This window comes from Ambystoma mexicanum, chromosome 1p (genome assembly GCF_040938575.1).
Source record: "Ambystoma mexicanum isolate Mex_15411 chromosome 1p, UKY_AmexF1_1, whole genome shotgun sequence".
Classification (NCBI taxonomy): Eukaryota; Metazoa; Chordata; class Amphibia; order Caudata; family Ambystomatidae; genus Ambystoma; species Ambystoma mexicanum.
Genome location: NC_090921.1, coordinates 175,675,783 through 175,700,705, shown reverse-complemented (window position 1 = coordinate 175,700,705; position 24,923 = coordinate 175,675,783). Strand labels below are relative to the sequence as shown.

The following is a 24,923-nucleotide window of genomic DNA, read 5'->3' as shown; positions in this document are numbered from 1 at the left end:
ATTATCTCAAGACTACCCTGCCGCCCAGTCTTAAAAGGTCTGGATTCAGGGTGCAAATTTCAGGCTGCAAGCTACTATGCAGACCTAAATTATTTACAGATACAGAGCACATCATGCCTCACTCGCCAATGGCTAATGGCAAGTGCAAATGTTGAGGACCGTCTGGGTTTGTTCCAATTCTCTTCATAGTTCAAACTACACAGGCATACTCCTTGGCACTATTCCTCAAAGTGCCATACCTACAAACAGAATCCAGCAGATTCTACAGATTTCAGTCTCTTTACAGCATGGGCTGCATAGCTAAAATTAATGCAACAGTAAAAGTTACTGCCGCATTACTGCTCCGCCCAACTATGGTTTTGGTGGAGTGGAGGAAAAATCTCCAGCAAAACTCTTGAGGTAATCTTACCACCAAAAAACCAGCAAATTTGGCAGAATTTCCATCTGCAGTAATTCTGCTGAAATCTCCATAGAGACCTGTAGACTCCATAAATGGGGATTAGCATTGCCAAACCACCACTTGTAATCCGGCAGTAATTCTGCCGGACCAAGTGGCAATAACGGTAAATCCGATGGTGGTATTTCGGTGGATTTTCCCCTGAAATATCACCAAACTTCGAAATACCACCAAACTTGTAATGAGGTCTGAAGTGTGCTAACAGACTATGGTTCGGGACCTCCCTGAAGTTTACCTAATCTACCGTCTTCAGCCCAATGTCCCTCAAACCCGCAATAAAGGTGGATAACCTGCAATCCAAACCAGTAATCAGGGGACCAGAAAAGGGGCCAGCTGCACTCCAATGCACAAAGGAAAAGCCCTTAATCCACATGCTTAACCATCATCAGAGTCACACTTGCCTCCTGTCAAAGCATGGTCACGCTCTAGAGGGCTGGTCCACATGGGATAATGACTTGGCCCATTCATAGTCCTTGGTGCTCCTCTCCACTGAGCAGGGATGCTTTCTTTAAACCCCAGCTTGGCTTTCCGAACAACCCCATGTCCCCAGACCTGCCCAAATTATTCAGATTCTGCCACTAGATCTCCAAACTCTCTTTCCCAACCACACACCTGCTCTTTTGCATCAATCGCCTTGCATCATTCTATATCAAAATGGCTCTACCTTACACTGTCTCTTTATCTGGCATCCTTCCTGCATAAACAACTCCCACTTCAAAGAAGCCCAATCTAGCCCGTAGTCAACGCTTGACTTTCTTTACACACAGAGTGACCACGGTGCTGCCCCCTAAATAGAAATGTCCCACAAGAGAGGACCGACGGCTATTCCATTGGAACGTTCTAAAACATGCAACAAGTACATCCATGTTCATGTTAGCACAGTACATTTACAATCTAGGGGTGTAGATGAAAATTAAACATTATCAATATGCAAAAAAAGTTTTCAAATGATTCCAATCCGCAACATAAGGCAACATGGAGAAGTTAGAATTTCACCACTCCTGCCACTCACGACCATATGACCAATAATGATTGTCAGATCTGGTAAACTCACCACAGGTGCCCACTAAGCTGAATTTTAGTAACACTTTCCGATGGACTTAAGCCCCCTCTACTCTTGTTATATGCCCCCCCCCACTACACTGCCAGTCCCCACAACATGAACTTTCAATAAAAAATATCCTCTTACCCTGCACACTGCCCCTAAAAATGTTGTAAAATGGGCTTTCATCAAAAACGGTGAAACGGCTTCGGTGAATTGGGCAGGTAAATTAAACATCACTTGGCAAAACAGAAATATTTGGGAGGATGTCACCTGCTCTCTGAATCACTTCCCAATACTACCGTGAAACAGATCATAGGAGAGGGCCCATGCTACATCTACAAAACCAATAAGCCAGCCAGAGGACACAGGTACGTATCATACTCCATGCATATGCAAGATAGCCTAAGTCAAGGCCAGACAGACACACACACACACACACACACACACACACCTGCTACCATACACCACCTCCAAATGACACAATGCACAACACCTGTGCCATTAGAATGCAGCTATCCCCATAACAAAAAGTCGCTCTAGCTGGACACATAACACATTCTACTACTCTCGCATACCCTGATCAACTTCATAGCACCCATCCACATGCCAGCTCGCTATGCGTAGCTATTAAGGACCCGGCCACCCCTATCCAACTTCGCTTAGGCCAAAATGCACATGCTCATTCTAAAACTCCTTTGATTAACTTCCCGCACCTTGGACTACCGTCCCCGAGGGCGTTCACCTATAGCGCTTTGAGGCCATGCCAATGGGATAAAGGTGCTTACATTACATAACTGTGTCAGAGCAACGGTCGCCTCCCGTCAATGCTAAAGCATGAAGTCCAGCTAATGCTACCATCACTTAAAGGCTTGAGCATAGCATAGTGCTGGTGGTGCCACTATGAGCAGGGGCCCTACAACTGGCACATCCCGAACCCACAAGCATGGAGCCCAGCTACCAGCACCGCCTCCCAATGCTCTAAACATGGAGCCAAACACACTGTAAATAATTTTTGATAAAGTTGAGCGGTTCCACACAAAGATGTTGTCAGCAAAAATGATGTCAGCAAAGTCAGAAATTGCAGGTCAGTGATATATCCAAACCTCTTGATGCGTGTAGCACCATTTAGAGAACTCCCTGCTCAAGCAAGTCCCTTTTTGCTAAATTGTTAAATTTGGTGTTTGACCAACAAATAGACCTCTTGGACCTTCAAAGGTTAATGTGTGTACTTCAAAAGTATGTAAAGTGCCTTTCAAAATAGAAAAATGGCATACTCTCTTAAAAACCTTGACAGATCATTGGTAGCATGAACAATTTTACAAACATTGGCCTTTACCTGACATCCTGGAAATCTGGGGGAAGAACAGCAGAGAAGGCACCACCAAAGAGCATGTGCTCCTGAGCACCGTTGCACTCCATCTGGCTGCAGATCTGCCCGGAATCGAAACCTTTCGTAGGAAAGAGGCACAGACCTCTCTTATGCCGAAGACCAACCCGCAAAGAAGTTACCTTGCAGCAATGTTTACATCCGTCTGCAGGTGGCTTGCTTCAAAGTAAATGTACCTGTAACAATACAAACGATTTAGGAATTGCGCAAGACCTTGGACTTTAAGAAAGAAAGAAGTAACTCAAGTAAGTATCTGTTCCAGGCTCCTGGAACGGACTTGAGAGGGCTCCGGAAACAATCCAACATGGTAACCATCAGGAAACAAAAAAAAAAAAAAAACAACTCAGTTGTGCCACTCAGCATTTTAACAGAATCCAGGTGACCCTGCTCCCAAGGTGTGACAGAATGCCCTCTTCTGCCTTCTCTCCCTCTCCCCTGCCGATTTCCTTTCTGATACTGCACTGGTCAGCTGGCTACCCCGATTTCGGGCTCAGGTCCCTACCCACCCAGTTGCACACCCGCACTGCCTTCATGCAACCCTTGCACTTGGATCTGTATCTGTAATCCTACAGTCCCCTTAACGGCACTTTTGGACAACTGCTGTCTGCACTTACCTTTGCACTTGCCACCTGTTGGCCGCACTGTTATTGTTTTTATCCCATGTACAGCACAGCCCCCGCCCCTTTCCCCTGGTACTCCCCCGCCCCTGCACAATCTCAATGTCACTTGATCTAGTAAGAGTGTTGTCTCTGTCCTCCCTCTGTTGCCCCTTCCTTGCCTTGTCGCGCCTTGGCTCACTTGTGTATAGGCGGGTTACAAATGCCATATGATATATCAGCTTGTGAGGCGAAAATAGACCAAGCTATTTTGATTTTTAAATACTAAAATTATGTTGGTAATTTGAGTTTCTGAAAGGGAGCACCGATTATCAGACCGCTTTTCATAAGTATGCTATGGCAAAACTATAGTGCAAACATGTATCTTTACTGAGACAGCATACAGGCACCCTCCGCCCTAGCTCTACAGTGGCACAGTGCAAGTTCAAAGATCATATGCCATCCTGACTGCTGCTGGAACCCAATGTTTCAGCAAGCAGAAGTGGATTTTAATCTTCTGCTCCACTGATCTGAATTATAATAATTTTATGCCATGGTCAGTCTGGTGGCAGGTAAATCTGTAGATATAATCCATGCCTGGTTGAGGCATGGTAACTGCTAAGAGCACACAGCAATTTGATATCACATTAGTGGCTGCTCTGGAAGTAGGGCCCAGCTATAAAATAACTGACTATTATGGTCAGACTGTTTTCATAGTGGCCACGATGCTGGCTCTTTGATTCTGCTGCAGAAAAGCTATCTAACACCTTCAACCAGGGCACAGGCACTTTCCCCAGAACAAAGCAACTTTGAAGCCAGCGTGCTAACCACGGAGTACCTTTGAAGTCAGCAGGCATGGTAAAGAGGCAGAGATATAGCAGCCAAAGAGGAGAGGTGGACTCAGGGAAGGGTCGCACTAGCTTGGTTTCTGCTAGGGCTCTGTTCCCTTTCCTGTCCCGTTCATTTCCTCCAGGCAAGGTAGTCTGGGTGTGAGGTCTTGAGGCAAAGGTCACTGGTTACAACAACATGTATTGCACCCATTACAGCAGGCTGGCTCTGAACCAACCCCCTGAAACATGTTGCCTTTAGAAGGAAAGGGTCACACACCCTCGATCTTTGACTCATTTCTGGAGTTCTGCAAGAATTCATGTGGCTCTTTGTTGCAGATACAGTCTATCCCACAGTCCCCTGCGGAGAGACAGAAGGCACCCAAAGCAGAGGAGAGCTATGTACCCCTAACCATCCCCAGGGAAATTTGGGGGTGCACTGTTGTTGGACCAATGACTCGTTATTGGCTGCATTGGAACCAGGCTCCTGTTCACTGGAGGTGAAGGACCCCTTTGTAGGTGCCAGGCAAACTCCCCAGTGTACGAGTGCAGAACTCATTGTCCTGGAGCCACTGGATGCCGGTAAAATGGCTCAGCGGGTTAAACGTTTGTTGCTGTGATCTGTGTTTGATCAGCAGGTTGCAGGATCAAATCCTGGCAAGGACAACTCAGCCTTTCATCCTTCTGAGGTCGATAAAGGAGTACCAATTTCGGTTGGGTAACAATAGTAATGTATGTAAATGTGTCCTATGTAAAGCGCTTTAGATCAATATAAAAAACAAATTATTATTATTGGGACTCCCAGCAACCCGAAGTCCAAGAGCATCTGGAATTCCTCAAGACTGCGCCGACCGTACTATATGCCCTTCAAACCGACATAGGACCTGCAGTGCTGGTTTTGGCATGCTGTGAACTTCAAGCCACCACAACGTCATGGCGCACCTGTGTAGAGAACTGCTGCTGCAACCAGTGTGCTGACTCACTGCACTCGGAGCGCTGTTCTCAAATCCCACTCAACGCTGGATCAATGTCACTCATTCAATATCTACACCAACTCAACTGCAGGAAAGTACATAAAAGCCTTGCTCGGCGCTGCCAAGCACCCAAGACAAAGAATTAAAGGTACTGTGAAGAGACACTGTGCCCTAGTTTACTTGTGACTTAAGGCCCCCTTCTCTAGCTTTTTCTTCAAGAAAACAAAACACATTGTTGCCATAGCTGACTGGCGGAATACCCCTGCTATTCTAGCCACAGTTCCCTTTCACAAAAGTGTGCATGGTTTGTGTTTAGTGTGGTTTTGCTAGTATTTTCTGATTAGTGCTAATTTTATTGTTTCATTAAAATTCTATAGAACCTTAATTGCATATCATTTTATTTTGGACTACTGTACGCAAGTTGTTTGGGTTGCTAATGCTATCAGCTCACATCGCCTGCCCACGGCCTGTGCTACCACATAAGGCAAAATACATACACCTTTCGGGCTGTGCCCATTTCACCTTTACAACCGGGATCCTTGCTCGCCTAGTACTAATGTGGGGCTCAGTAGGCGGTTTAGCCACTACCCACCCCTGTACTCCTGGAGAACAGAAAGTATTTTGTCACACAAGGGATTGAGTGTCTCTGTGGAGTGCACACTCTACATATATGAACATGAAATAGAAAATTGTAGAAACCGCCATTGACCCGTCTGTGGAAAACTCAATCATGCTTGATTTGTAATCCTGGTACTTTTATTTCTTGGGTTAATAAAGCTTATGGTAACACTCAAAGTACAAACTGAAGGATAAATATTACTCTGCTCACACCAGACATGAAACAAATAGCAATATTCTGGCGGAGGCCTATCGGTCCAATCTGTCCAATATGCGATAGATCCTGCAGAGTCATCACTGAACCCGAGTCGAAGATCTCCTCCCATGTGGCCAGGGGAAGGCAGTCACTACCTGATCCGAAGCCTGGGGGTGGTATCATGAGGAGGTGGGGAGGGGGGAATAAATAAATAAATCACATGGGAGGAGATGGCTGTCAATGGGAAGTGGTGACTCCTTTGGGAGGGATGCAATATTCATCTTCTTGTGAGGATGAGAGTCCTATAATGGCCAAATATCTAATGGCATGCTGTCATGGTAACTTTATGTGATGAGTTATCTAGGAAGAATAAATTATATACTTGGGAATTCCTATATTAAATGGGACTTCCTCTAATGGCCATGATTATCTCTTAGGTAGAAATCTTAGCCCAAATGATAAATCATACATCCCTCATATAACATCTCCTAATTTTAACATTTAGTTCAACAATTGAACAGAAATGAGTAGACCTAAAAGACAAATCCATTATGGACTTCAACATCCATAATTCCTGTGGTACTGGGACAAGGAAGAAGGACAAGGAAGAAGGACAAGGAGTCAAGTGCCAGTGAAGAAAATGAGCAGTCAAGTTGTTTGAAGGCATGGCACCCGAGTAGGCTATTTAAATCTGAGGTGGTAGAGGAAGAAACAGGAGAGACTTCACTCTCCCAGGCTTGGAGTCAGATTGGGAGCAGAGCAGCAGGTGTGCAGAGAGGTGAGGAAGCGATCGTGGCAGCGTCTGAGAGGAAGTCTGGAGGTCGGGAAAGCCATGGTCCCAGAGAGACAGAGGCCCAGATGGAGAGAGACCCAAATGGTGAGAGAACCGGAGGTGTAATTGAAACACTGAGAAGCATAAACCAGGAACCACTGTGCTGCGTAACACCTAAGGAGGACACCCAAGCCGCTGGCAATAACCGGTGAGCCTCAGAAGAGACACAGGGCACCAGGGCACTTCATAGAGTTCATGGGTCTCGCAATTAAGCTACGGGGAATCCTAGAGCAAAGTGACACATGGAGGGGGAGGCGTATTGGTGGTAGTGTGGCCATGCTGCAGGAGCATTTGCAGTTTGCTAGCAATAATATGCAGTTGTTTGACACACTATCTTTTGATAGGCTACATTTTGGTCGATTAGACCAACCTTCCCATCCCTCCACCCAAAACAAAGATAAATAGAGATAGATATATAGATAGATAGATGATAGGGGTGCAGTGGGGTGCCAGGGTGTTAAAGGAAGGGGTGTGGGGTAGGCTCAGATGTATGGGTGGGAAACCCCCTAACAACAAAAATAAAAGTCTAATTCAGGTCGGCCAAATGTAGCCAAACAAGATGTGGTGTATATACTGTCAAAAACATAGAACCGACCTGACTAAGTAAATATGCCGATTAGAGTGGCCCAATGTTAGGCTACCAACTTCCCCAGGAAACAAAAATATTGGGGCTGGACACTGAGAACAGAAATTCCAATTCAGGGCCTCTCTCATCAAAGAGGCTCGAAAAAACCTGCAGGCCGTGGACAGAGCAGTCCTGCCTAGAGACTGTATGTAAAATGGTGCAGGAAACTCTAAAACCCGAGGTTATGACTGACAGAAGTATTTGGTAATCCCTAAAAGCCCGCAACGTCAGGGTTTAAGAACCCCTAGAAATGCACAATAGAACTTGCTGGAACCGGACCCTGGAATTAGAAAAGTTTGATGGAGCAATTATTCCCTCTCCTATTCTCCCCATTATGTTCACGAGACACTACCCAGAGCCTATGGACAGTATCCATCCTGAACCTTTAGTTAGTCAAAGCCAATGGACTAATCAAGTTTTAAAAAAAAATCTTAACCAATGTATTATTTTGCTCCCACATTGTAAAGGTTCCTTAATAAAACAATGTATACTTTTGTGTCCAAGTTTGTCTGTTCAGATGATTCGGATCTATACGACTACAGCGACCCCATCATTGCGAGCCTGAAACTGGCAACTGTTTTTTCCTTTTCAACCTCCTATACACCACATATATATATGCGGGGGGTTGACCCCCTGTAGTCCCCTTACTTACATTATATACCATTACACATAGTGATTAAATATTATATATATATATATATATATCAAAAAACGTTGAAAGGGGCCGTTAAGGTTAAGTTGCACTACTAAAAAACCTATGAAATTCAATGGAAAAAACGTTGCTACAGGGATGTTATGGTTACAGGTAAAACCTAAAAACCCCAGAAATTTGCCAGTTATGGTAAGGTATGCAACCATAACTCACGCTACCACTGTGCACTGGAAGGACTAACACCCATGACATCAAGGATGACATCACAAATGTCTTGTATTCCACAATGTAAGTATATCCGTGAATAGTACAGCTAACAGTAATGGCATAACAAAGTGTTTGCACTGCATGTGACGACAACTCAAAAGGAAGGACAAAAGTAGTGGGCCGGCTACAGCCTTTTAAAGGACAAGGCCAACAAGAGGGGCACACCTGTAGGGCAGCGGAGCTGTAAAGCAACCTTTCCAAAGCCTATGCTGTGCTACAGACCCTTACCCGGCAAAGGGCATTGTATTGTACATGTAGTGCAATGCGCTACTGTGCACCCGGAACGTACTTGGAAGTGCATTGCAACGGTCATTACAGGTTACAATGAGTGCCGCCTATATAGGTGATGGCCACCCAATAATTCTGTCTCCCGGTACGCCCCCTATAGTATCTAGGCAGATGCTTCCCCTTCTGTACCGGACCTTTCCTGGCTTTCCTCCTGTGGCGTGTGTGAGAGAACGTGATAATAAATAAAGATGCACTGGGGAACGAGAAAAGGTAAACAAAGAAAGCACCTTTCAGAGGTGAAGAACGGAATTGCCAATGCAAGCATGCAGGGTGGGAGGCGTGGGATTGTGGAGAACACTGTAGAGCAGTCGGTTGGAAAGGAGTGTGCTGTACAAAGAGGTTTCTTTACGTGTTGCAGAGCGTTTTGAAGACAGTCACAGCGCAAGACTTACTACAAGAACATATCACTACTTGCAAGAAAAGCACCAAGCCAATTTAGATGGGGTGCTCAGAAATCGACATAGCTGGCACAGTAAGATGAACGTTGTAGGTAGGGAAAAGTATTTGTGCTCTGAAACGTCATAATGCCATGGGCGAAGTATGCCATTGGCGCACAAATACACTTCTTTGCAATGTACCGCGCTGTCTCAATTGACGGACCAAATAGAAAATTATGCTGCCACATTGGTAGCTGCATACTGCGATAGAAAGTTAGGCAAGAGATCGCAAACGGCACTGAAACTCGTTAACATGCTGTGCAATTTTCCCAGCATAATGACAAATAATTTTGTCATGATTGCGTATCACATAAACAAAAATCAAGCACTTCATTGTACCTAGTCCATAGCACTACACACGCACATCATAGAATGGTAAATGAGTAGCAAATGCACAGTGTTTTGCGTTCAATTTCACTGAATGTATGTCGGTATACCCAAAAATCCGCACGCTCGGCCTCGTAAAACACACACCCATAATGGCACCCTCAGCATTTCTGTGAACGAATACAGTGTAGCTCCGTCGGTCCGTACACACCACACTCACAAACTTGATTGCCCAATCCCGTAGCCTCTGCAGGCCCATTTCTATGGGTGTGATCTTCAAAAGGGGCCTAAGTACCACGTGACACCCGGCAACTTTAGCGATATTTGCGAACGTTACGTGCTGCACGTGCGCGGGAGTGGGGGAATAACTTTGTACCAGGGGAGCGCACATCGTTAGTTGTGGTTGCTCTTAAAAGAAACTTTTTTTTGTGTTTGAGGTGCTTCCCTAGAAACACTTTCTTTGCGGTTTTCATACGTGAATGTGTGTTTTGAACAGCAGCTCACATTCTTACAGTAGGGTTTTCAGTGCAGTCTGTAGATTGTGCAGAAAAATATCATTGCCACTGGCCGACACAGACATGCTATTTCTCTTGAAAAGGTGTATGTATCGGGAACCAATGTTCTCATTCTCACAGGAGAACATCCCAGCAGCACTCAAGAAGTCACACCTGTTTCTGTTGATAAGACCCTTTCCGACCTCTGGCTGGCGACAGGAAGCATTGAAATGATGCCACGCGATTCTCTGCAGTATACATGAGAAAAGCACCTTAGCAGTAGGAAAAATGCGCTGCTCTCAGCCCTCCAGATAACAAGCGTATCTTGCCCATTTACACATTTAATTATTGCAAATACGGATGATTTCATTTTTTACTGCGTACCATGTACGCTTTGATTTATTCATAAAAAAACATACTTTTCACCACTAGATGGCACTGTAGCGTTACTTTTGCCAGCAGCATAGCCTTTCTTACAGAGCAGGACGTTTTGCAGCTGGTATGTTTTGGCGTGAGGGGAGGGGCTCTCTGATGTACTCAGACAGATTCTGGCATGGCACATGTGCATGCCATTTAGAGCAGCAGCGCGGAGGACTCCTGGGCACTGAAACTGTCAGCCAGCATATCTCTGAGAAGGGACATCTCTCTCCAGGAGAGCACACCCTCGGCCGCGCTGCACCAAAAACGTAATGTCATTATTTTTTTGTAGCTGTCCATTCCCGTCTTTGCATGTTGTGTGTATGGAGTGCATGCAGGGCACCTCGCCAGTCACTATTATGTACAATGCACACTTCTTTAAACGCTCGCAGCTAAGCAGACCAAACGTGTTCCTCATTGCAAACTGTGTCCACTGGCAGCTCACTAAAAACCTCCACAGCTTAAATCCTCCTTTCTCAGCAGACCGCCAGGATCGCCGCTAGATCGGCTGCTTACCGCCAACCGGCCCCCCCACCTCCACTCCACCCCCCCCAGCTCGGCGGCAGTGGTCAGTGTGAAACAATCTCTCCTTTGCCTCCTTTTATGAGGCATCATGTGATCTTGCCCAAAAAGAACCCCATCTCCAACACCATTGACAGACTGTCAGATACACTGGGTGCAATAAAGAAATCACTGTGCACGTTACTGCTGGTTGTTATGAGGACAGGAAGGAACAAGTTACTTACCTGTAACTGTTGTTCTCCAGCATGGGTCTGGCATGGATTCACATGCTAATGAATATTCCCCGTCGTCAGGCTGGGAATCCTCGGTAAAGAAAAAACCAGTATCAGTTTCGCTTCTGATCTGTCTTTCGCAGTAACAACCAATCACTGATCTGTGCCTCACACTGACCACAGTCAATGACTGCCCTCTACCTAAGCCCCGCCTCTGGCAGCCATCTTCAGATTTGGAAGCACGTGAAGTGGCAGTATGACCAAGTGAAGAGCCGCAGAGGGGTAGGCGGGAGGGTTCGCATGTGAATCCATGTCAGACCCATGCTGGAGAACAACAGTTACAGGTAAGTAACTTGTTCCTTCTCCAGCATGGGGTCTGGCATGGATTCACATGCTCATGAATAAAGAATACATAGCAGTACACACATGCACAACCACAGGAGGTGGCAAAGGCTCAACATTAAGCATTACATCAAACTGAACATTAAGCATCTTACCTCCTCACCAGGCTCACCTCAGGCGAACAGGTTGCGCAGCACTGCTTGGCCGACCCTGGACTCCTCCCTGGAATCCCGGTCGACGCAGTAGAATTTCGTGAAGGTGTGCGTCGACCTCCACGTAGCAGCCCTGCATATGTCCAGCAGGGGCACACCAGATAGGAACGCCGTGGTAGCTGTGATCGCTCTGGTGGAATGGGCTCTCGGACGGCCAGGCAGTGGTCGGTTTGCCAACCGGTGACAGTACATGATACAGCCGGAGAGCCATCTGGAAATGGAAGCCTTCGAGAGAGCCTTCCCCTGATTGACAGGTCCAAAGTTCACAAAGAGTTGTGACGTCTTCCGAAAACACTTTGTGCGGTCTACGTAGAACTTCAGCGCTCTAGCCACATCCAGCGAGTGCAAAGTCCTCTCAGCCGGCGACGAAGGCGACGGGAAGAACACAGGCAACACCAAGGGTTCGTTGAGATGGAAGTCCGACGGTACCTTGGGCATGAAGGAGGGGTGCGTCCTGAACACTACCCTCGTGTCGTGAACAGTCAAGTACGGGGCCTTGCAGGAAAGGGCCTGGATCTCTCCCACTCGTCGTGCGGAGGTGATGGCCACAAGAAACGCTGTTTTCCACGACAGAAATTTCAACGGAGCCGAGTGCAGAGGCTCGAACAGAGGTCCCATGAGCTTGGTCAGCACCACGTTGAGCTTCCACGCCGGGGCCGGAGCCTTCACCGGCGGGAATGATCTGAACAGTCCCTTCATGAACTCTTTCACCAGACGATGAGACCACAAGGACGTCCGCCCCGTGGTTCTGGTGTATCGGGAGATCGCAGCAAGATGAATCTTGATGGACGCGTGTGCCAGTCCAGCTTTGGCCAGCGTCAGCAGATACGGCAGTACTTGGGGAGCCGTAATCCGTAGAGGGTTAATCTTCTGTGTTTGGCACCATACAGAGAACCTCTTCCATTTGTGTCCGTAGCATTTAAGAGTCGAGGACGCCCTGGCCTTTGCAAGAACCTCTCTGCAGTCGGCCGGTATGTCGTATCCTCCAAACTCTAGCGCTGCAGGAGCCAGGCCTGCAAGTTCAGCGATTTCGGGTCGTGGTGGAGGATGGCGCCTCCTTCCCTGGAGAGTAGATCCGCGTCCACCGGCAGCTTGATTGGCGGGGACGCTGACAAGTCCAGAAGGTCCGGGAACCATATCTGCCTCGGCCACGCAGGTGCGACGAGGATCATCCTGCACCGTGACCTCTTGAGCTGGTTGACGAGCCGGATTAGCAGTGGCAAAGGAGGGAACGCGTAGAGGAACAGGCCCTCCCAGGGGAACGAGAAAGCATCGCCCATGCTCCTCGCCTGGGGAAACCTGCTGGCGAACCCTTCGGCACTTGGAGTTCGTCGCCGTCGCGAACAGGTCGATCTGGGGTGTGCCCCACCGTCGGAAGAGGCGATCCACTAGATCCTGCCGTAGCTCCCACTCGTGGCACGAGCGCAGCTCCCTGCTGAGTGAGTCGGCGATGGTGTTTTTTATCCCTGCCAGATGAAACGGCACCAGAAATATCCTTTGGGCGACGGCCCAATGCCACAGGTCCTGCGCCTCCTTGGACAGTGCTGGGGACCTGGTTCCGCCCTGTTTCCTGATGTAAAACATGGTGGTGGTGTTGTCGGTGAAGATCCTCACCACCTTGCCCTTGAGGGACGGAAGGAAGGACCTGGGGGCCCAAAACACTGCACGGAGCTCCAGGACGTTGATATGTAGGGATTTCTCCGTCGGGAGCCAAAGGCCTCTTGCGTGCAGATTTTCGGTGTGCGCTCCCCACCCTTCCAGGGAGGCATCCGTGGTCACTGTCTCCTGGTGGGCTGGGGTCTGGAAGTCCATGCCCGCCGTCAGATGCGCGCGGGTGCCCCACCACCGGATCGCTCGTCGGAAACTCTCGTCGAGTGTGATCCTTTCCTCGAAGCTGCCCGTCGTTTGGATCCAGCGCGCGTCCAGGAACTCCTGCAACGGGCGCATCCGGAGCCTGCACATGGGAATGAGGTAGATGCAGGAAGACATCATTCCGAGGAGGGACTTGATGGACCTCACCTTGGCCGCGTCGGCCACCAACATCCGCTGCACCTTGCCCAGGATGGTCCTGGTCCTCTCCTCCGACGGGGAGGCCAGAAGGGACACTGTGTTGAGCCTCGCTCCCAGAAACAGAGCGTCTTGCGCGGGTACCAGGTGGGATTTGGCATAGTTCACGGAGAATCCCAGGTCCGTGAGAAGTTGGACGGTCCTTGCCGTGTGAACCACGCCGAGCTCCCTCGTCTTGGCTCGGATGAGCCAGTCGTCCAGGTAGGGGTAGACGTGGACCCCCTCGCGGCGCAGCTGCGCCGCCACCGGTACGAGGCACTTGGTGAATACCCTGGGTGCCGACGGTAGTCCGAAGGGGAGGGCTTTGAACTGGTAATGACGCCCTTGGACCACAAACCTGAGGAATTTTCGGTGCCCCTTTAGGATGGGAATATGGAAGTAGGCATCCTCCAAATCCAACGACGACAGGAAGTCTCCTTCCTCCAGCTGACCCAGGACGTGCTGGAGGGTGACCATCCGGAACTTCTGCGCCTTGATGAACTTGTTCAGACGTCGCAGGTCCAGGATGGGGTGCCATCCCCCCCGTCTTCTTCTTCACGAGGAAGTATCTCGAGTAAACTCCGGAGCCCCGAAGCCTCTTTGGGACGAGTTCGATGGCGCCCTTCCTGAGCATCGCCTTTACCTCCAGGAGAAGTTGAGGGACGTGAAGTTCTTTCCTGGCCACGGGGGGGACGCGCGGACACCTTCTTTGAAACTCGAGCGCGTGGCCCCGGGCCAAGGCGTCCAGCACCCAACGGTCGGTGGAGATGGACTCCCACACGCTGACGAAGCTCGCCAGCCGGCCTCCCACTGGGGTGCTTCGGTGGGGGCCCGACCCCACGGTCGGTTCAATCCTGCTTCGACGAGGCTTTGCCGCCTTGACCTCCTTGGCGACGACGGTGGGGTCCGCCAGACTTGCCTCGTCCTCTGTAGGCCTCCTGAGACGACGAGCGGGCCGCTTGACGGTAGGTGGAGAAACCGCCGCCGGAACCTTTGGAGGCGCCCTTGCCTCCGCTGCTCCGAAAGGGCGTCAGTCGTTGTTGCAGAACTCCAAGGGCCCGGGCCGTCTCGGTGTCCGCTTTAATGGCCTGAAGGGAATCGTCCACTGTTTTCCCAAACAGGTTGTTCCCATCGAAGGGCATGTCCAGGACTCTGGTCTGAACGTCTTGACGGAAGTCCGTAGCCTTGAGCCATCCACGCCGCCTAAGGCAAACGCCGTTGCCCAACTGGCGGAACCCAGTGTCGGCGATGTCCGTCGCAACGGTAATGGCGTGGTCCGAAGCCACCTCACCTTCCTGCAGGATCTCCAGGGCTTGGCCAGATGGATTAAGGCCTTCACCACCTTAGGTGCGCTCACCACCTTATCCTTGAGGGGGGGGACACTGCCTCGCTCCCCCTCCGCCTTCGAGCTCTGCAGGAGCTTCGCCGGGTGCTCGGCCTTCCTCTTACCCGACCCAGAGCGTTGGCTCGTGGTTGATGGTGCCGGGGAGGGTGCACCCTGCCTGGCGCCCGTAGAGCCCGACCGTTCGGCGCTCCCGGTGCCAGCGGACTCGCGGTGCTTGGCCTTATGTTGGACCCCCGTTGCCGGGGCGTCCTCAAAAGGTCTTAGAAGACCGCTCGGATTTCTTCCTCTTCTTCTCGCCGGACGGGCTCTTCCCTTCTAGCCAGTTGGCGAGACGTTGATGGCGGTCCTTCATGGTCCGCTCCGACATGTTGCCGCAAAACGCATAGTCCTTCTCCACGTGCGTCTTGTCCTCATGTAGGCAGTAAAGACAAAAAAGAGTGTTCGTCCTCCTTGAAGACGTTCTGCAGCTGGCATCCAGGGCAGACCCTGAACAGCTTTCCGGGCGTCGAGCTTCCCTTCTCCTGGGCCATGACCGGGCCTGAGAAACTTCTGGAGTCCTCCAAAAGCGTAGCTCGACGAAATCTTCACCCTTGAGGGGCGCAGACGAATCCGATACGGGTCCCCGTTGATCGGATGGAGAGTCGGTGGAGCTTGAGGCTCTTTTGACCGAAAAAACGAAGTTTTTGAGAAAAAACGTGAAAAAAATAGCACTAACGCTCGCGAGCAATAGCACGAGGATCCCAACACATGAACGTGCGGTAAAAATCTGAAGATGGCTGCCAGAGGCTGGGCTTAGGTAGAGGGCAGTCATTGGCTGTCGTCAGTGTGACGCAGAGATCAGTGATTGGTCGTTACTGCGAAAGACAGATCAGAAGCGAAACTGATACTGGTTTTTTCTTTACCGAGGATTCCCAGCCTGACGACGGGGAATATTCATGAGCATGTGAATCCATGCCAGACCCCATGCTGGAGAAATCAAGCCTCTACACGGGACAGTCTCGCTCCCAATGTGCACAAGACATCCAGGCACACTGTGTGGCGGCATCTATGTGCTCAGTATTGACAGGCGTGCTGTGGAGTCAGGTGCTCTGCTGGGGTAGTTTCCCTGCGGAGGCAGGTGCTCCAAGTGCAGGCGTGGTGTGTGAGGGCAGGTGCCATTCGCAGGTTTTCCATGCAGGCATACGCTTTTAGAAGGCTGGAACTCTATGAGGACAGTGTCTTATGGAGGCAGGTGTTCCACGGAATGACAAATGAAACTGGTATTCGCTGGATGGAGGGTCCTCTATGGAGGCAAATGCTCTCGGAATACAGGTGTCTGTCAGCCCCTGAGGTGGGCTATCCAGGTAGATAGTCTATGCGGCTGGGTGGCTTTCGGGAGTCTGATCCTCTATGCATGCAGATTAAGTGCTCTGGCTAGTCCGGTGTTATCTCGGGGCCTGTGCTGTGTGCAAGCAGCTGCTGCGGGCTGCTGCTCTACTCGGTGTAGGCAGATGCGTTATGCAGGGAGGTGCACTGTGCAGGGAGGTGTTATATGCAAGGATGTGCTGGGATGCTTTGTGCAGACAGGCGCGCTGTGAAGGGGGATCTCAGTGGAGGCAGCAGCGATGTGCGTGCAGGGGCTCTGTACAGGAATGTGCTCGGTGAAGGCAGTTTTCTGTGCAGGAAAGTGTTCTCTGCAGGAGGGAACTCTGCCTGGGTAGGTGTTCTGTGCAGGCAGGCGCTCTGTCCAGACTCTACAAAGAGTTTTACGAAAATTAATTGCGGTTATTATTCAAGGCTGCATGCGAGTGCCGACACCAGTAGAAGGTAATGAAACACACTCACAGTTTGGCGCGAGGGACATTTGGACGTGGTTGCAATGTCAGCCACGTCCAAACGTCACTCGCGCCAAAACGACGGCACCACAAAGGCTTGTGCGTCAAAATGGCCGTGCCGAAGCAGTCGCGCCAAACCGGCCCATGTCGGAATGGCGGCGCCAAAAAGGGATGTACCGCCTTTCTTATGCATGATGGTGAATTTCTATCTGAAAGACTAAATCTGTGACAGCTAAGCGAGCAAAACAAAGCATGCAACATTTTAAAATGTGTTCATACCCATAACGTCTAATAGCTTGATATGCTAAAAAGTAAAGTTTGCTTTGATGTCCTTAGTTGAATATTCTTTAATAACCATACATAACGCCACGCTGGAAGTGTGTGCCGAATCTCCAAACCTAAGTGAGTTTATGGCACAACTTATTTTTTGGGGTATTTTTAAAGCGCTGAAAATAAAGTGGGTAAATCCAGGATGTTTTGCCTTTTGCATCTTCTAGTTTTCCATGCAGGATTTGGAAAATAAAAAAGGTACAGTGATATTATTTTGGCACAAAATGCTGCTATATGGATTTACATGTTATGATGCATTACTATGCAAGTAAACTCTATAGGACAGTATTATTGTAGGTCTTGACACCGAAAACTAAAAGTTTTGTTCCAAGTAGAGCACAGAAGAAGGTGGCCATGCCCAAATTGAATGAGCGAGTTAAAATCCCTGCTTCGCTGTTTAGCCCAAATGTGTGATTCTGGGCAAATAATGTAATCTCACCCTGACTTCAATTGCAAAAATTGGAGTGCTTTTAAGTTTACACCCTTACAAAAGGACAGTTTTAAGAAGTGTAGGGACACATTGGTGTATACTGGTGCTCCTCTGCTAGTGGCTCCAATACTGCTGCATAGAATTGCATTATTGCTGCACTGGCCCTCCCCCATTCTTGTAACACTGGATTTGACAGGTAGACATAGGTCACCAGTCAGTCAGTCAGTGCACCAGAGATTCTAGTTTAGCAGACTGTGGTAGAACCAACATCACATTTTCTCCCCTGTTGCTCCCAGCCACTGAAGGTGCTTGGGCAGTCCAGAGTACTGCCCCACACTCTGCAATGCCCTGTTATGCTATGATATTGAGTATTTCATTGCACACCATCTGCCATTTTCACACTTTCTAGGACCTTCAGGTTCTGCAAGAAGTGGGTGTTTCAAACTCAAAGGAGAGAGCAGTTAACTGATTGTAACATTGAAGATGCACTAGAATATTCTTATTACAATGAGTAATGAGGTTAGTAATGAGGTTAGATGCCCCTACACAAGTACGTTTGCCATTCCTCCAGTGTCTCTGAAGTTAGTGCCTCTCCCAACATTTGAAGGGTTAGCCCCAGCCTACATTTTAGCCTAGGTGCACCACTGGATGTGCGCACTTGCATTTTGATAGGCAGGGAGGTGAGGGAAGTCTTTCCCCCAAACTGGCGGTGTTAAAGTTTTACTGTGTGTGCTCAGAAAAATGTAGCTGAACAAACGCAGTAAAACTTTAAAGCTGTTACTTTCAAGAAAGTCTTCCATCACCTCTCTGCATATTGCACTATAAAATATACTATTCAATAGTTGTTTGTTAGGCAGAACCCTGCGCAGTTCCCTTGGGGAACACTGCAAAAAGATTAAGACTACAGGAGTAAGCAGTAAACCCAATTGGTAGCAGTCTGTACCACCCAGATTTACCTGGCAGCTGTGGCTGAGCAGTCAGACTTCTCTCAAGAAGAGTTAGGCAGTATATAGAGTATACACAATGGCTCAGCTTCTTCCCTCTTCAGATTCTTAGGTCCGGTGGCGACTTCTGAAGTTCCAGTCCCAAAGGCCCTGATTTTATGCAGAAAAACACCCATTCAACAGCCTAGCTGTCACTCACCACTGGGCCAATCAGAGTAGAGTGTGACTTGGGTTGCTAAGGCAACGCAGTCCAGGGTGCCAATTCCCCCCTCCACCATTCCTGTGGAACCCAGACAGAGTGGCACCACTTGGAGGGCTTCTGTGGAGATGCCCGCCAATATAGTGGAACAAAGGGCTCGACCTTGGTCAGAGTCACAGAGACGGACGCAAACGCCATTTTGGAACAGAGTTCTGGCAAAAAGACCCCACCGTTGATTTAATATTAAATAAATAAATCTGTGGTATCTTTAACATTGCACCAAAAAGTGGTGCGTTTAAAACCAATGGGAAAATCCCACAGAGAATATTCCGAAGGAATATTTCGCGTGGCAACCACTGCCACCAGCCAGAAACTCGACAAGGGGGGACTGCACAGTGCCCCCTTCAAAAACAGACCCAGGGGTAATCGAATTAGCTTTGTACTGGTTCTGTTCACAATTTAAGACTAGTAAAGTCAATGGTGACTTTACATGCCCTGGGAGACAGTAGTCAGTCCCAGGGTATGGAGTCTATGCTTGGGGGTCACTATGACACCCCTGTGTTACTGCACTGAGGGTGCTGTGTAACACACACACACTAAAAACAGATGATACCCTATGGAGTAAAGGGCCCCATAGCCCAAAAGCACACAAAAAGTCAAAGGTACACCTCAAATCATGTCTAAGAGTGGGAGGAAGAGAGTCTCACTCTTAGCAGGAGAAAAAAACAAACCCCAAAAATCCAGCAAAGCTGCTGGGGGACTCACTAGGTTTGGGAAATTAGCCTTATAAGAGAATTCTCCCTAACATTGTTCCCCACACCAGACCATGGGAGGAGGTGGGTATAACAGTGGGGGCAGAGCCTCCAAGTTTGCCCTGCCTATTTTCTGAAGCGGCCCCTCCCATCACGACTTAATTCCCCCCCTCCTGCCCCACGAAATGTAGGTTTTGTTGTGCCCCTGCATGGTAGAGAGGTCAGGTAGGTCGGCTTACTCTCACAAGCCACCTCTCCCCTCAAAGTGCTCAAATAAAGGGACGGGAGCCAAAACATCTGCAATTATTCCTTTACTTGCTGCCTGTTGCAAACCTGCTCTGTAATGTATAATTTATAAAGTTATCCTGGCTGTAGTAAGACGTGCGCTTGCTTTTGGGCTATACCAGGAGGGATGGGCCGTTACCCCATGCAGGGATGAACGGTTCCATTACCCGAACTGAATATATTTGCCAATAGAACATGCAGGGAGGCCATGTGCGACTGGCGCATGCAGAAAAGAGATGCTGTTAGCATGTGCAGAGAGGAGATGTGCTGCTGCATGTGTACGGAGGCTATGCCAATAACAGGTCGAAAGGGAGTATGTGTTCTTATTATCCCATTTCGAATGGTACTTGATTTATTACAGCAAAACACAGCAGAATGCCAGGGGAGCACTGTTGGGCATTGTGGTGGGGGCTGGCGAGGACATGTTTAGAGTCAGGCTGAATAAGGAAAGGGGGAAAAAAAAAAGAAAATCGGGTACATTTTGTCCATTTCCAGCACTGATAGTAACTTGTGTGAACGGGCATTCTTCATTATTGCATTTCTTGTAAGAAAGAAGCGACTCCTCTGCAGTCTTCCCTCTGCGCCACACCCATCAATGCTGCGTCACGTAATTGGAACTTGGGAAGTGCAGGCCGTCCTCCTGCCCAGTAGCTTTCCACCCTTTCTTTGGATGCAACTTTTTAGCCTGTGCAGAAGGGAGCCCTGCCGTTAAGACTGGCAGAGGAGAGGCTACGTTGGCACTCAGAGAAGAAATGTCCCCATAGTACGTACTTAGTAAAGATGTGTCATTTGCACGTGCCATGGAACAGAAGGGCAATTAGCATGCGGAGCCGAGATGTGTCGTTAGCATGCAGAGCCGAGATGTGCCGTTAATATGTGCATAGACAGGATGTGGATTTTGCACATGCTAACTGCACATCCCGTCGTTGCACAGGATGTGCAGTTAGTACGTGCAGGGATGGGATGTGCAGTTAGCATGTGCAGAGAGGATACGTCCCCTTAGCATGTGCGTAGAAGGCATGTCATTAGCATGCACATCTCCTCTGTGCACATGCGCGCAGTTAGCACGCATGTACAGAGAGTTGTCCCACTAGTATGTGCGCAGAGAAGACGCACCATTAGCAGATGAGAAGAGATGTGCCAATAGCATGAGAAGAGATTTGAGGTCACCATGGGTAGAGATATGTCCTGTCAATGTGTGCAAATATCAGGCTTGCTAAACAACGTGTTCTATCAATACGTGAAAACAATGTCTGCGATTAGCATATGCATAGAGATGTGCTGTTAGCATGCGCACGGTGTAAAGGTGTAATTTACGCATGCAAATGACACAAATTTGCTCTTCAAATGCTAACAGCACATCTATGAAAATACTGAAATGAGATGTGCCTTTACCATGTGCACAGAGTACGTGGCAAACTCGTTAGTATGTGTCAAGAGGGGATGCATAGCTAGCATGTTCAGGGAGGATATGTGCCATTATCAAGTGGAGTGATGTGCCGTTACTGTGTGCCCAGACGGGATGTGCCGTTTGCATGTGGAGTGAAGGGCTCTGCATAAGCCAGACAACTTTGATCTACAACGCTTTTGGTCTATGGGTCTGATTTTACGTATGCATTGGGTGTATGTGTTGGATATGTTTTACTCTCTTGCAGAGGAGAAAACTCATTTTTACTCTTGAAATTGCATTTACTATCTAATTTGAAAAATCATGCGTAAAATACTCCGACCTCAAAATCTTATCTGGAGCACTGGCTGCACTGCTTTCAACAAAATATTCAGTGGACTGAAAACATGGGAACAAGGCATGGAACCCAAAAAGAAGACTCCACAGAGCACAATCACAACATGTACAGTTGCCGAAGAGGCCACACGTCGACATTCTAGAAGCAGTCGCCAACACAGCAAGATTCCATACCACTCCACAAAACGTCCACTCCCTCAAAACCTAAATTGCTAGATAAGTCGTCTTGGAGGGCATACACGCACACATCTTCCACAAAGTAATCACCCACGACGAAAACTGTGTGCCCTGCCATGTTTGCCAGCCGGAGTACACAAAGTTCTGGAAAAGTGAAGGCCTCCCTTTCCTGTGACGCAAAGCCAGAGCACCTGTGGCCAACATGGTGAGAAGGGCAAAATGCGGCACGTGCCTTTCCCCAATCACTGTGAGGGAGGCGCCCAAGTGAAGCAGGACGACTCCTCCTCCCTATTGGTGCTATTTTCTGTAACGTACACCCGGACCACCTCGTTGGCCAAAGGGAACAGTCCCATTTCAATTGGCCAGCATGCTCACAAACGCAGAATGTGGCATGTGCCTTTCTGCAATACCGCCAGGGCCACACCCCAGTAAAGCCGTAGGAGTCCTTCTTCCTATCGGCACGCTTTCCTCTGACGCACACCCTGAGCAGTACATGATAGGGCAATCGCTACCGTCCCATTTCCATAGGCCAGCTTGGTGAGTAGCGTTGAATGTGGCACGTGCAGGTCCCCAAGTACGTCGAGGGCCAGTCCCCAGTGTAGCAGGAGTCCCTCTTCCTATTGCCGAACATCCTAAGCAACTATTGGACAATCCACACAGTTCCATTTTCGTGGCCGATACCCACAAAATCCCTGCACGTGGTTGTGCTGCGTGCAGGCGTGGGGTAATAACTTGCAAACAGGGTAGGGGGAGTTAGTTTGGTGTAGATCCTTCTTCAAAATCACCTTTTATGTCTGTTGTCTGTTTTCAGTAGCTTTTGTGTTTCCTTCTACGCACATTAGTTCAGTAAACTTCACCACATCCTGTAGACAAGCAAACGAAACTGCTTTGCCAATGGAGGACAACAGAATGCCATTTTCTTGGAAACACTCTGCATGTCCACAAGTAATAAGGTCATTGTTGCAGAAGAACATTCCACGAGGGGAAAAAAAAAAAGTGTACATGCTTCTGTTGATAAGACACCTTCCTTCGCCTGTCTCGGAACATCCATGAGCAGTAGGCCATACTCTTTGTGGTAATGTAGATGAGAAGCACCTTGGCGGTGGGAAAAAGCATCCTCACGACACCCAGCAACCTCCTCAGTCTACGGGACAAATATAAGCAAGGCAGGTAACCCATATGCATGCCGACGTGATAACATCCACTACTGGAAACGTGGCGAGGTCTTTGCAAAGTGCATGCATATCGACGAAATGGCACTCATGCACAGCGTTCCACAATGCGTCCACTCCTTCCAAACCAAAATTGCCATCAGAGTTTCTTTGCAGAGCACAGTTGTGCACATCTATTACAAAGGGAGCACCTACAGGCAACAAAATACGCTTCGTCATGTCAGCCACCCTCAGTATAATGTGCAACCGTTTCACCTCCCCTTCCTGTTAACCACCCGACTGGCTAATCCCCACACTGCCATGGCAATTGGGCAAGGTGGTGTAAAGGGCAGATTTTGTCACATGCGCCTCCCAAAGTAGCACGTGGGCCGCACCCCTGTAAAACTGGAATAGTCATCCTTCCCTTCTCTGCAGCTCTACTTCATTAGGTTAGTGGTAAATCGGCAGACACACATCCACCAAACGCATTAAAGCCGCCATCATTGAACACTGTCACTACTGTGCAACACTTGAAATGTACCGTTACACATTCACAGTACAAATGTCGTGCCATTCCAAAGCACGTCCACTGCAAAGTTCAATGAAAGTATGCCTGATTTCTCCATCCGCATTCATCCACATGGCCACCCGGGATGTGGCACGTACCTGTTAGGAAGAATTCTCATTTATGGCTAATTTCCCTCACCTAGTGAGTCCCCCAGCAGCTTTGCTGGGCTTCTGGAGTTTATTTTTTTCCACTTGGTAAGAGTGTGAGCTTTTCCCCTACTCTTACCTATGTTTTGGCAAGTATATTTCTCTGTTTTTGAGATTGTGGACTCTGGAGTACACCACTTCAGTAGCCCCCTTCTTTTGTGGGTCAAACAGCAGCTTCAGTGCAGTGACACAGGGTTGTCTTTGAGACTCCCCCCCCACCCCGACTCCATTTCTGAGGCTGACTACAGTCCCCCAGAAAAGGGTAAAGTTACCATTAACTTTACCTAGTCAATCTACCACAGATCCAGTACACCCCATCCATCTTCCATGGAGTACTGGAAAGGGTTAATTCGTATCCCTTTTATCTGTACCTCCTAGAGCATTGCTTTGCTCTTTTAACATTTAAACTTGGCTGGTGGCAGTGGTATCTACCCTAACTTTTCTACCGCGATTATATTAGATAAACGTGGTATTGTTCTTGGCTATTATATTAGCCTCGAACATAAACCCGCTTGACCAAATTGTCATTCTCTTGGCTCCGGTTGGGTTTATTCGCCATTTCTTTTTGTTAAAGTCCTTCTTGTATTTTACTTTGCGCAGCAAACTAGGTTCGCCTTCTTTGTTCACTGTCTTTTGGCGGGCTTCTGCACAGAAGCCCTCCACCAGGCGCCTGGGTGTCTAGGTGGACTGAATGTGAGGGAGGGGTGTAGTCACCCCCTGCACAGAGAATCCTTGGAAACCCAAGTCGCATTTTGCCATGATTGACTGAGGTGGTTGTCCAGGCTGGACAGCCCCCCTGCTGGGTGATTGACAGCCAGGCTGTGTGAATGGGGTTTTGCACATGCAAGGAAGGTCTCTTGGGCTACAAGTCAAAGTCGCCACTGGAACTACAAGGAACCGAAGAGAAGCGGAGAGAACGACAACTGCTGCAACTACCCAGTCGCGGTGAAGCCCTGCTGCAGTCATGAGCTATCTACCCTTCGACGACTAAGAGAAGATCCTGCCCAGAGTCTTCTTCCCTTGAGCCTGGTGGGGATAACCAGATTATCTTCCACAGCCAGAGGATCCTCTTCCTTGGTCGAAATCACTGGACACTGCTGTAGTGGTCCAGATAGCCATCTGAAGAGCCTCTCCTGTTTTTAAGGAGCGCACCTTTTATTCCTAGTCGCTGCTGCCGGCCTCATTCCTGTGTGGTGCAGACCCCCTTCAGATGTCCTCCTTCACAACGAAGCTCCAGGAACCGTGGGTCTGTGGGAAACCAACAG

At 48.8% G+C, this 24,923-nt stretch overlaps 1 protein-coding gene across 4 annotated transcripts in view; it reads right to left on the bottom strand.

Moving 5' to 3' along the window:
* The window catches only part of RANGRF (RAN guanine nucleotide release factor), a 123,164-nt gene that overhangs the window by 61,010 nt on the left and 37,231 nt on the right, over positions 1-24,923 (bottom strand). For all 4 annotated transcript variants that reach the window (XM_069646209.1, XM_069646206.1, XM_069646210.1 and 1 more), the window contains one exon: positions 2,839-3,065. In XM_069646209.1, the coding sequence (XP_069502310.1) occupies positions 2,839-2,921 (83 nt within the window). In that variant the 5' untranslated portion in view covers positions 2,922-3,065. The remainder of the gene's footprint in view (positions 1-2,838; positions 3,066-24,923) is intronic.